The sequence below is a fragment of the Marmota marmota genome, unplaced genomic scaffold (assembly GCF_001458135.2).
Source record: "Marmota marmota marmota unplaced genomic scaffold, marMar, whole genome shotgun sequence".
Classification (NCBI taxonomy): Eukaryota; Metazoa; Chordata; class Mammalia; order Rodentia; family Sciuridae; genus Marmota; species Marmota marmota.
In genome coordinates, this window is record NW_026000137.1 from 5705363 (window position 1) to 5719251 (window position 13889).

The window sequence follows — 13889 nt, forward strand, 5'->3', positions numbered from 1 at the left end:
CCCCCCCCCGGAAAAGGAAAAAAGAACTTTTAGGCAGCACTGAAGTTATATTAGCAAACATGAATACAGAATCAACTGAGATTCCGAAACAAATATAACTAAAAAATGACAATGATGCAATTCTGTAAAAATAACACATTCACATCTATGAAAACTAAAGAAACAAATACCAACATTTTAGTAGGAAAGAAATATGCTGTTGTCTAAATATTTAAACAAAAAAAAAGTATGAAACAAAACCTAAACACCTGTCCATTAGGTACCATGGGAATATAATGGTACATAATCTACATCTTCCTCATATGCCACTTGTCCTAGTGATATCAAAAACATCAACCACAGGAAGAAATTCTTCCTTTTAAAAATACTTTGGAAGACCTTCTGCACTTTACTAGTGGTGTTCTAAATGTAGATCAGTAGTACTCATACACTCAAAGAATAGAAAATGAAACAAATAGGCTTGTTTCCAGGTATTCTGTTTGTCTTCCCAAACACACCCTTCACTGGCAAATGACCAAATACTTCAAAAACTTCAAAAAAATTGTAAAAGTCTTAAAAGTATTTAAACGATCTAGGAGAACTAAAGCAAAGAAATTAGTTATTCAAGAGCCAAGGTTTCTTTAGAACAATTAAACAAATCCTATGATTTGTTTTCTTTTCCAATACTCACACTAGTAGAAGGATCCTGCATGGACTGGCACCACCTGATTGCCTCTACTGTACATGATCGCATAGTCTCTGTACGGCCATGATAGAAATATCTTGTCATAGCTGTTTCATAACAGCAACCAGGCCTACAAAAAAATTTTTTTAAGTGTATCATAAGAAAGAAAATGCTTATCACAAGTACTCATTACAAATACAGTTAGCTAATAAAATTGGCTTTGTTAAGACTAAGCCCTATAATTCAGACTAGTGTTGAAACTTTCAATAACAAGGAAGCTATTTTTCAAATGGGACTAAGAAAATACTCTGGTACCAAGGGCTGTTTCAAAGGCTTGGCTGTTGTCAGGTTATATACACTCAAATCTGTGATATGCAGCTTTCACGATGGCCCCCAGTGATTCATGCCTCCTACAGTTTGTAACCCCTTACTTTGAGTATGGGCTGGATTTAATGCCTTGCTTCTAGTGGAGAGAACATAGCAAGTGATAGGATGTCCCTTCTGAAATCAGGTTGGAAAGAGAGCTCTCTAGCTCTTTTACCTCCTTGCTTTGAGAAAGGAAGTTGCCATTCTGGGAACTACCCTATAGAGAGGCCAGGTAGCAAAAGACTGAAGGAGGTCCTTTGGACAACAGCTAGAAAAGAACTGAGTCCTGAAATTACCTTATATGTGAAGTTGGATTGCAGATCCTCCCTGAGGAGTGCCTACAGATGAAAACAAAGCCCTGGCTGACACTCACAAGAAGCACCTGCTCAACTGTGCCTAGATTACTGACCTGCAGAAAATGTGATATAATGAATACTTGTGTTTAACTCAGTTTTAGGGCAATTTGTTACAAAGAAGTAAATAATATGAGTACTTGACCTTTGGTTCCTTTGTATATAACATGAATAACTAGAATTAAGTAGAAGCATTAAGAAGTTTCCCAGAGTGATAACTGTTTTCCTTGACTAAAAAATGATACACAATTTTAGTATTTTAAATTGCAACCACTTTGCTGCTGTTCAAATTTATAGGTTGGAGTGTGGGCACTAGGAGAGTTCTACTAACTAGGAGTTATTGAGTCTCTTCAGTGTTTATCTGAGTTGAAAAAGGATCCTTTCAAAGTATGAAAAAGAAAACATAAATTAAAAATTTAAACAGCATTAAAATAACATTCTTTCAAACAAAAATAAAAATAAAAACCATTATAAATAGCCAGGCATGGTGGCTTGTGCCTATAGTTCCAGCTAATCAGGAGGCTAAAGTAGGAGGGTCACTTGAGCCCAGAAGTTTAAGACCACCCTCGGCAATATAGCAAGACCCTGTCTTAAAAAAATAGAGAATGAAAAAAAAATTAAAAATGAATAATAAAAGAGAGTAACCACTGTGTAGTCTCTAATGGCCAATGACCATTAATGGCTACTTAAAGTATTTAGGGAAGAAGCCAGACAGGCATGCCTAATCCTAGCACTCAGAGGGCTGAGACAGGAGGATCACCTGGGTTCAGGAGTTTGAGACCAGTCAATGTATCATGGTGAGACCCCATCTCAAATAAAAACAAAATATCTAAGAAAACAAAACAAAAACAAGGAAACAAAAATTCAAAGAGGAAAATCTATAATGAATGCTGTTTGACAACTACTCTCAATCTTTACACGATGAAACAAACAGCATTAAACATTTTGTTTACTGTCATAAAAAATAAGAGCTGATTATTATTCCTAAGTCTTTAGTTCTAATTATCAGTTTACAGAAAATAAAGGAAACCAACAATATGTTAAAGAATACCAGGGAATTAAAATCAGGAAAATTCAGAAAACCCTTATGTAGAAATGACCCAGTTTCTTCATCAAACAAAATGCAATAAGAAAAATGTGGGAGAAGGGATTCTTAAAGCTAAAAAAAGACTTAAGAGATATCAAATGCAATGTGTGAAACTTATGTGGGATTTGATCTGAACACAAATCTGAAATTTCAATGTGTGAAATTTCTAATGCTGGCTATGATGGGCTAGCTTGCAGCAAGTCAGTCCTACTGCTGGGAAAAACAAGAAAAACTGGATTTAAAAAAAAAAAAAAAAAAATCTGTTTGAAGGCTTTGCAGAATTGTTAAGGAAGCCAGGATGTGAATAAAGGCCCAGATCTGGAAAGAGGAGCAAATTTTTTAAGTGAGGCAACTTATTTAATGCCACTTCCTCCACCTTAAGAAATTTGATGCTTCATAAGACACATAAGCAAAAAGGCTGAGAAACAGAACAGAAAATTATTGGTAAGAAGCAAAGACATGAGCTTTCAATAATATCACCAAGCTGTGAAACAACCCTAGAGTTTAGGATAACAAAGGAGCTGGAGCAACATAGCAAGATCAACATCTCAAAGATGGAAATCCAGAGATGGGAATCTGACAGTCTGAGCTTCTCTGCCCTGGATGCATTTGCTGAATAGTAAAAGCAGTAGGCTGAATGGTAGAGAGACCAAGGAGAAAGTGGCTGCATAGAGACACAGAAGCAATCATCAATCTCATGGCTCTAAGAAATAAAAAATTAAGATCTTAAGGCTTGTTCTAGTAGAGTGGCCCAAGTAAAGACCCCAGGAGCTGACCATAGGAAAAAGGGCAAATAGAAACAGATCATACTAAATGACACTAAAATCCAGCCTAGAATCAATACAATCTCTGAATGAACTAAGATAAGGCACCCTACTTTAACTGCCCATGAGAAGGTGAAGAAATTCTTATTTAAAGGAAAATAACATTATGTAGAGCAAGTTTTCTCAACCTTGGAACTGGAGATATTTTGAAATGAATAATTTTTTGTTATAGGGAAGACTTCCATACATTGTTAAGATACTTAATCAGTGTCCCTGGTCTATACCCTTTAGATGCAAGGAGCACCTTCTCCCCAAGTTGTGACAACCATTAATGTCTCCAGACATTGTCAAATCTTAATTGGGAATGATTTTTCCCTCCAGAAAACAATTATTGATGTAAAGCCTCTAAGTGCATTACTATTGTAGCTATTAACCTTGTGTGGTAAGGGTAAAAGAAGATATACAAATGACCAATAATTATGTTTAAAAAAAACAACATCTGTAATCATCAGAGAAATGCAAAATAAAAACCTCAATGAGATGTCATCTCACCCCAGTTACAATGGCTATTATCAAAAAGACAAAAAATAAGGTTGGTGAGGATGCAGAAAAGGGTTAAATTTCTACGCAGTTGATAAAAATGTACATTAACACAGTCACTATGAAAAAAACTATTCAGGTTCCTCAAAAACCTAACAGAACTAACCATATGATCCAGCAATCTCACTAAAGGGTATTTATCCAAAGGAAATGAAATAAGTATGTTAAAGAGATGGCTATACTTCCATGTTTATTAGAGCACTATTCACACTATCAACCTAGGTATCATCAACACATAAATGAATAAAGAAAATGTGGTACATATACATAATAGGATATTATTCAGCCATAAAAAATGAAATTCTGCCATTTTCAGCAATGTGGATAGAACTGAGGAACATTATGTTAAGTGAAAGCACAGAGAAATGCCACGTTCTCACTTGTATGTGGAAGCTAAAAATGTTCATCTCATAGAAATAAAGAGTAGAGTAGTAGTTATCAGAGGCTGAGAAGAATGTGGGAGAAGGGGAATGGAGAGAAGATGGTTAACAGATGCATAAGAGGAATAACTTCTGTTCTACATACAGCACAGGAGGTTAACAATGGTTGACACACACAATTGTATACTTATATATTGTATACTTATATAATTTATATAATAATTGTATATTTATATTTAAATAACTGGTAAGGAGGATTTCCAATGTTCAAACATGAAGAAATGATAAGTGTTGCAGGTGATGGACATGCCAATTACCCTAATCTGATCATTACATTTATACATATATTGAAACAGCGCACTGTACCCACAAATATGTATAATTATTACGTCTCAATTAAACATTTAAAAAATATTTTTAAAAGAATATCTCAAATCAGAAAACTAACTACATACCTTATGGATCTAGAAAAAAGCCAAGAGAAAACTAAATATAACATAATAGAAGAAAGAAAGTATGAAAGATTGGAATGTAAATTAAAAATAGGAATAAGAAAATAGAGAAAACCAACAAAACAAAGTTAGTTCATTGAAGAAAGCAATGAAAAATGACAAAACTTGTTGGCGTGAAGAAAAAAAGACTCCAATGATAAAAATCAGTTATAAAAGAGGGATTATTACTCCTGATTTTATAGAAATAAAAGGACTATGGGAAAATACTATGAATGCTCATGTTCAAGTAAACTGGATAGCCTAAATGAAATGGATACATTTCAAGAAACACACAAACTACCAAATCTGACTCAAGAAAAAAATAGAAATCTTTCTGAGCCTATAACAAATCAAGAAAATTGAATCAGTAATCAAAAAATCTTTCTGCATATAAATGTCAAGGACCAGATAGCTTTACTGGTGAAGTCTACCAAACATTAAAAACAAAACAAATAAAAACACCAATCTTTCTGAAGAGGAAGGAACACTTCCTAACTCATGAGATCAGTATTATTCTGATACTTACACTAGACAAAGATACTACAAGAAAAGAAACTATAGGCCAATATCCCTTATGAGTACAGACGTAAAAATCCTCATCAAAGTACTATGAAACTGAATTCAGCAGTATATTATAGGATCATATACCATGACCAAGTGGTATTTATATCAGGTACATGAAGGTGTTTAAACATTTGAAAATCAATAAATGTAATGTACTGAATGAAGGAAAAGACCAACATAATCATCTCATCTTCTATGGAAAAAGCATTTGACAAAAGTCTACACTTATTTGTAATAAAAATACTCAAACTAAGAACAGAAGGTAAATTCCTTAACAACATAAAGGATTTCTATGAAAAACCCACAATTAACATCATACCCAATGATTAGAACCCCCAAATTTTCCACCTAAGAAAGAAAAAAGAATGCCTGCTTTTGCCACTTCTATTCAAAATAGTACTGGATGTTTTAAATAGAAAAAAATAAAAAGCATCTAAATTGCAAAGTAAAAAATATCTCTATAGGCCATCAGGCTCATATTTAGACAGCCCTAAAGAAAAAAAAAACTACAGCAGCATATAAATTCAGCAAAGTTTTAGGAATAAAATCAACAGATAAAAATCAGTTCCATTTCTATACACTAACAATGAATGAAAATTTAGAAAACAATCCCATTTATAAAGGCACCAAGAAGAATAAAATACTCAGAATTAAATTTTATCAAGAAGGTAAAAAGACACAGATACTGAAAACATAGACATCACTGAAAGAAAGTAAAGAATATCTAAATAAATGGAAAGACATCCCATGTTCATGAATTTTAACATTTAATGTTAAGATGACAACTAAAATGGATATACAGCGATAGTCAGCTTTTTGTCACTTTGACCAAAATACCTGACCAGAACAACTTAGAGGAAAGAAGGTTTACTTTAAATCTCAGTTTTAAAGATGTATTTCATGGTCATCTGAGTTCATTGCTTTGTGCCCACATCGTGGTGTGGCACAGGAAGCTGCTCACTTCATGGCAACCATAAAGCAGAGAGTGAAGGTGGAAAGAGACAAAGGGAAGATGAACCCTTCCAGGGATACCTCCAGTGACCCACCTCCTCCAGCCAGGCCCCATCTGCCTATGGTTCCAAATAGGATGGACTGGTTAACTCTCATGATCCAATTATTTCTCCTCTGAACATTCCTGCATTAACACAGGAGCTTTGGGGGAACACCTCATATCCATATCATAACATTCTTTCAAAATCTCAGTGTTGTTACTTTGAAGAAGTAGAAAAATTCATTCTAAAATTTGTATGGAATTTCAAGGGATCTAGAATACCCAAAACAATCCTAAAAGAAGAACAAAGTTACAAAGTTGAATGAACCACTTGCAGGTTTCAAACTTATTACAGTGCTACAGAAATCAAGTGTGGTACGGACACATGGACAGAAACATAGAGCAATCGAAGAGAACTGAAAAACCAAAAATAAATTTGGCCAATTGATTTTTTCAATAAGGGTGCAAAGACCATTCCATTGAGGGAAAGCACAAAATCTTCAATAATGCTGAGAAAATTGAATATCCACATGCAAAAGATATTATGTTAACTTGACTAAGTGAAGGGATTCCTAGATACATTCATTATTTTTTAATGTATCTGTGTGTTGACAGAAGAGATTAACACAGGAATCCGTATACTGTGTGAAGATGACCCTCACCAACCTGGATGGGCATCACTCAGTCTGTTGGCCTGAACAAAACAAACAGCAGAGGAAGGGTAAAATCATTGCATGAGCTTTTACATCCATCTTCTCATGCCCTTAGCCATTGGTACTCCTGGCTCTTGGGCCTCCATAACTGTACTGGGACTTAAACCATCATGTCTTCTCACTCCATTCTCAGGAATCTGGATTCAGACTAAATTACACCACCAGCATTTCTGGTTTTCCAGCCTGCCAACAGTAGATAATGGGACTCTTTAACCTCCATAATCATGTGAGGTAATTTCCATAATAAATTTCAATCTCTCTCTGTTTCTCTCATACATTTAATTGGTTGTTTCTCTGGAGAATCCCAACTAATATAGGCCCTGGCTTTATACCATACACAATAATTAACTCAAAATAGATTAAATACCTAAAGTAAAACTGAAACCTTAAAAGCTTCATGGCACTGGATTAGGTAATGATTTCTTGGATGTAACACAGAAGCACATACAACAAAAGAAAAAAAAAACACACAGATAAATTGGACCTCATCAAAATGGAAAACAGTGCATCAAAGTATAGAGGGCAAAAAAGGCAGGTGCAGAGGTGCACACCAGTAATCCCAGAGGCTGGGGAGGCTGAGGCAGGAGGATTGTGAATTCAAAGTCAGCCTCAGCAAAAGCAAGGCACTAAGCAATTCAGTGAGACCCTGTGTCTAAATAAAAATACAAAATAGAGGGCTGGAGTTGTGGCTCAGTGGCAGAGCACTTGCCTGGCATGTGTGAGGCTCTGGGTTCAATCTTCAGCACCACATATAAATAAATAAATTAATTAAATAAATAAAAAGATCCATTGACAACTAAAAAACAAAAAAATACAAAATAGGGCTGGGGATGTGGTTCAGTGGTCGAGAGCCNAAAAAAAAAAAAAAAAAAAAAAAAAAGAGAGAGAGAGAGAGAGAGAGAGAGAGATTGTAGAAAAATCAAAATATCTGAATACCAGACACTAGTAGAGAGCAAACACTTCAAATTATCAAGTGGATACTGTGATGATAGGAAAACCTGTGAAACTGTCACAGTCTCTAATGAACTATTGATGGAAACACAAAACAGGATATAGTGCTGTCAAGGGGGAAAAAAAAGCAAGAAAAAACTACTAGGGAGTTAGGATGGAATTGTTGGAAAATACATACCCTTGGACTTCAAGATTCCAAAAATGGAAAATGAATGGTGCCTACCGTCCATGAAGTCGGTAATAGGCCAGTTGAAGAGCAAGCTGAATAAATGTATCTGGGTGAAGCCCATTCTTCTTGGTTAGCTTTTTGCCAAAAGATGTAAAAGCATATGCTGCAATCTGCAGATTAGATGCCTAACAAAACAATTAAATATAAACAGTGAGAAATCTTCTAAAGAGAATACCCAAAAGAAAACCAAATTACCATTTGCATTACAGTAATCAACAGATATAAAGAATTAAAGGCATTAAAGCTATAATTTCCTTTTTCTCTTTGTTATTAGGGATTGAACTCAAGGGCATTCTACCTCTTATGTACATTCCCAGAGCTTTTTATTTTATTTTGAGATAGGGTCTCACTAAGTTCCCAAGGCTGGCCTTGAACTTGCAATCCTCCTGCCTCCACCTCCCACATAGCAGTGATAACAGACATCTGCCACTATGCCTGTCAAAGCTATAATTTTAAAATGTTTTATTCTTCTGGGTGCAGTGGTCATACCAGTAATCCCAGTGGCTCGGGAGGCTGATGCAGGAGGATCGTGAGTTCAAAGCCACCCTCAGCAATGGTGAGGTGCTAAGCAACTCAGTGAGACTCTGTCTCGAAATGAAATACACACGAAATAGGGCTAGGGATGTAGCTCAGTGGTTGCGTGCCCCTGAGTTCAATTCCCAAAAACAAACAAACAAAAAAAATTTATGCTGACATGCTTGGATGGTAGCCAAATTTTTATATATGGTAGTTAAAAGAGAAAGCATTACTACTTAAGAGAAAAGTGAAAACTCTACCTCTTTGAAATACTGGACTTTGGCTTGGCTGATGTCATTTAATATTTTCTCATCCACAGTAAAAATGAGTTCCTCTGGAAGTGGGATATCCCGTGCTTTTTCTGACCCCTGAAAATGAGGAAGAGTTAAAAATACTTATCTATGAAATTATTAGGGGAAAATAAGGAAGATTTGTTCTAACATACCTTCCATCTTCCTTCTGTCTCTAAAATTCTCTCATCAACATAATGGGCAACATTCACCATAACCATTGCATCAAAAGGAGCATGCTGAAATGAAAACACACAAGATTTTGAATGCTTTATGTCAAAATTAAAGCTTTACCCTATATTTTCTTTTCACTTTTCCTCCACTTTTAACAGACAATAAAGTCAAAGGTTTCTATCCTCAATTTCTAAAAATAAAGATGTCCTACAGAATAGTAATGGCTGTATTCCAAAAAAAAAAACAAAAACAAAAAAAACAGACAAATGGAAGCACCTAGTTGGGATACCTGGGGTCACAGATAAGTGTGTGTGTGTAAAGTAAACATGAAGCAATCCAGAAAAATTAACTTCTATTTTTAGTGGAAGTGAAATCAGGGGAATGTATCAATGTTGAGATGTTCTGGAATTGTTAAGAACAGTGTGGAAGAGCAGATTGGAATGGCAGACTATCTCAGAGCATTTAGAATGGGTATGAACTTCTTTAAGTAAAGAAGACTGCTAGGTGAATAGTAGCCAGTATCTCAGCCATTCTACAAGAAAGCTGAGATATGGCAAAAATAATTTTCAAGTTGAAGAAATGTGGGAAAGATGGGCTAAGTTGCAGGGTTGTTATAGGTTTGATGGCTACATTTAGGGAAAAGAATTGCAGCTAGTGAATTTTCTCATCATTTATTTTGGAGAACAACTTCTTTCACCCATATTTTCTCCTTATTCCATTAATGACAAGTACATCAGATGGTGCTTTCTACTTTCCCTTTACAATAAACATTTATCATTCATGAACTGAATGTGATAATCCCAGCCTTCACGGGAAAGAAGAAAGGGCTTGAGATATGGACCCAGTTTCAGAGGAAGTAATTAGCTATCTTCAATGTCGCCCTAACACTATGGCTCTGCTACTCTGTATCATGTCCCACTGGACAACTATATGCAAAGTTGACTATTACCAACTAGGAAGTAGTCACAACATCAAGATAGGCTCTGTGGGAGGTCAGCAGAAGATGCACAAGCAATTCATCTGTCATCAGCAAGCACTTATAACAATACTGGCAAGTCACTGATGAACCCATTTTCTATCCGCATCTTACAACTGCTCAGTGTGTTACAGTTTTATGAAGAATTTTCACATATCACATATATGGTTTTATTTAAGATGACAGCATCAATTTCTAACTATTTTACTGGAACTAGTAAGAAACAGCAAGACTGAAGGATTATTAGTCTCTTTGTAGCAGACAGACCCAAGAGAAATTGAGGGAAGAAGGCAGAAGGCAGTTAGCCACCTTACATAGGATACTTTGCAGGAAACAGTGAGGACATAAATTAGACTGAGGAAGGTCAAGGAGAACCAAATAAGGAACAGAAAAGAAGAAAACCAAAGCATTTAATAAGAAATAGTTCATCAACAATGGAGTCAAAAGAAGAGTAAAGAAAACAAATCTTCAAAATGATTCAGGACAATCTTGCACTGTCTCTCCAATGAACTCTAGTTTTAGCACTTGCTTATTAAACAGCACAACGACTTCTAAGATAACAGCTACTTCATTGTTCTTTAAGAAACCACCACACCCATAACGAGTTGAGACTGATTCTACTCACTAGATCCCAAAGTTAGGCATATGACCTAGGCCACACTAAAGAAAGCACTTGATTGTCAGGGATAAAACCATCTTCCTCACAGGCCAATCACAATCAATGAGAATTATTCCAGTACTTTTGCTGGAACCACTGGAAAAAAAGAAACTGGCTATTTCCATGAGGAACCACTGGAAAAAAAAGAAACTGGCTATTTCCATGAGGATCACTAAGGTAAGAGAGCTATGAAGATTGAAGACTGAAGGTATGACAATTGTAACCTGCCAATAGTAGACCTAAAAATGAAGGGAAACAGAGTGCCAAAAAATGAGGAACATTTGCCAATGAAATGCTAATAAAAGCATCTGAACCCAGGAAGTCAGCCTTATCCATATTTAGGTGTACTCCTCTAACAACAGGTATATTCTGAAGCTAATGCCAGTTAGATTTAGATTTCCATCACCTACAACTGAATAAATATTGATTAATAAAACTATTGAATCCTTGGTTTTTCTTTTTTTATTTTCTTGCTTTATAGACCTCCTGAATGCTTATTAGAAAGTTACAAGACAGCTTATAAAGACTCTGGGAAGAGACAGAAGACAAATAAGAAAAGTTGGGTTTATTTTTTAATAAAGGTCAAAAATGGTAACAACTGCCAGACATTTTAATATTCATATTATAAATAACTACTGTTCCAAAGATCATGTGATATTTTAGGAAAATATTTAATTTAATTACTAGGCAAACCTTGAAATCTAGAAATATATCCACATATATTTCTCTATGCAAAGAAAATATGCAGAATGCCCTATCATTTTTAAAATAGATTGTGATTCTTAGCAAGCAGATAATGGTACATATAAAAAGAATCATATGCAAATTAATTTTTTCGTAGAAAATACTGAACTGTTAATTCTACTATAAAAGAAAATAACTGAACTTATGAGTTCATATATAAATTGTTCACCATAATGTGACAAAACTTTTTAAAAGAGTATTTACTTATATTACAGTGCAGCACAGCCTAAGTGTTTGTGGTTTATTACTATTAAGTTAACCTAAAAGATTAAAAGAAAAAAAAAGACTTCAGTAGTATACTTACATCACAATTACAGCCAAATATTCCATTAGAAAATGAAATTAAGTTATAGGATTTGTCACCCCAGCGTAGGGTTGGATTTCCAGTAAGGAGAATCAAAAGTACCTAAAATAAATTTAATTTTCCAAATTAAAAGGATTTAAACATTGGTTTGTAAGTATTTACATATTAAATACACATATATCATCTCACTTTTCCTCTTCAGATCAACTAAATAAAATCAGAAGTTATAGTCATGATATAATAATTCTGGCCCTGACTTCAATTATTTCTCAAAATCTCAAGTTAAGAAAATCCTACCAGAAAAGAGAATGCAAGTATATTATTAATGGATGTTTACAGAATATACCATTAAAAACATAATTCTTCTGTAACTTCAATAGTATAAGGTCTTAAAATTCAGCCACTAAAGAGTTAAGAAGAAAATACTTTAAGAATTTATATCCCACTAAACCGGTTTTTCAAACTATAGATTTTGGCCCACCATAAGTCATGAAATCAATTTAGTGTATCACAATCAACATTCTTTACAAAGATAAATAGAATATAATAAATAGAAATAGCAGAGTACATCATAGTGACAGTAATTATTACTTTGTGAAATTACTATTACATTTATGTGTACATGCACACCCATGTATATACTCATAGTAAGCTGCAATCTAATCATATTTGTAAGTACAGATTGTGATCTAAGTTTGAACAATACTGCATTAAAACATATTTTTCCTTAAGACATATTTTGGTGCTTCTCCTCCCCATCCCACCCCCCAAAAATTGTGGCTAACGAATAGTTAGCTAGTTGTTTACTAGCTATAAGATTTAAAACCTGGATTATTTTCCCCTTTCATTTAATTTTGATTTCTGCATTATGAAATAATTTGTTTTCAAAAGATTATGAGACTTTCACTTACATAAGTATTACCTTTCAAGTCCCAAGAAATGAAAACATTGCCTCAGGGATAAGGAAAAATCAAACAAACAAAAAAGGCCCTATTTACCCTTAAACTCAATGAAGTCACTGTGTTCAGTAAAACAAAATGATATGATAAATTACTTACAAGGGTGATATAATTCTTAGGACAGACCTTCCCAACCAGTCAAGGCACACTGGTGTGGGTTACAGGTAAGTTCTTATGTCACCTTTGGGAAGAAAAAGTAATTTATCCCAGTGTCCTACGCAATTACTTTGCTTATGTAATCAATGAAAAGGTTGGGAAACACTGAGATGTGATGTGCAAGCAATAGTCATACTTCTTTAAACAAGATACATAATAAATCTACACAGACCTAAACAATGTGGCAAAGACTTATGAAGCACCATTTTTGTATTAGTTTCAATTTGGTACACATCTATTTCATCTAAGAAAAATTCTAAGAGCCCAAATACAAAAAAGGAAAAAACAATCTTCTAGGGCTGGAGATGTTGCTCAGCAGTAGAGCTCTTGCCTAGCATGCATAAAGCCCATCTCCAGCACTACAAAGGAAAAAAAAAATCATCTCAATTTCAATATATTCAAGAGTCTTCCAAGAAAACTTGAAAAGACAACAGAACAAGATAGTTACCTGACGATAATCTTCTGGTGTGATATGTGGACTGTCATCATCTATAGAATACACAAATACACTGCTCTGAATTTTTTCTAACAAAGTCAAGTTCTCTGGATCAAGGCCAATCAGATATTCTCGTGACTAAAGGGCAAGGAAAGAATGGTTAAATGTTACAATTTAATACAATATATGCAGAAAATCTCAGAAGAGTTTGTTAAAGTTTGGTAAATTAATCTTCCTGTGTGTTGGTGCACTCCTATATTCTCAATTACTTGGAAGTCTGAAGCAGGAGGACTATCTGAGCCCAGGATGTGTTTGAGGTCACAACCTGGGCAGCACAGTGAGATTCTACCTACAAAACAACAAAACTGTAATTACCTTAGCCCATTGGGTTCGCTCCTCGCAAGTTAGTGCTGGTACTCCAGGTCCTTCAGGTTCACTATGGCACTTGTTATAGATGTATGTCAGTTGTCTTATGGAAGATTAAAAAAACAAGATTCAAAAAAGGAATAATTTATACTTTGAA

General features: G+C 34.6%; 1 protein-coding gene across 5 annotated transcripts in view; it reads right to left on the reverse strand.

Moving 5' to 3' along the window:
- Positions 1–13889, reverse strand: part of Crot (carnitine O-octanoyltransferase) — a 63460-nt gene that overhangs the window by 26990 nt on the left and 22581 nt on the right. For all 5 annotated transcript variants that reach the window (XM_048785462.1, XM_048785458.1, XM_048785460.1 and 2 more), the window contains exons 7-13: positions 13742–13835; positions 13379–13504; positions 11816–11917; positions 9115–9198; positions 8930–9037; positions 8148–8278; positions 671–794 (exon numbers count right to left, since the gene is read on the reverse strand). In XM_048785462.1, coding sequence (XP_048641419.1) covers positions 671–794; positions 8148–8278; positions 8930–9037; positions 9115–9198; positions 11816–11917; positions 13379–13504; positions 13742–13835 — 769 coding nt within the window. The remainder of the gene's footprint in view (positions 1–670; positions 795–8147; positions 8279–8929; positions 9038–9114; positions 9199–11815; positions 11918–13378; positions 13505–13741; positions 13836–13889) is intronic.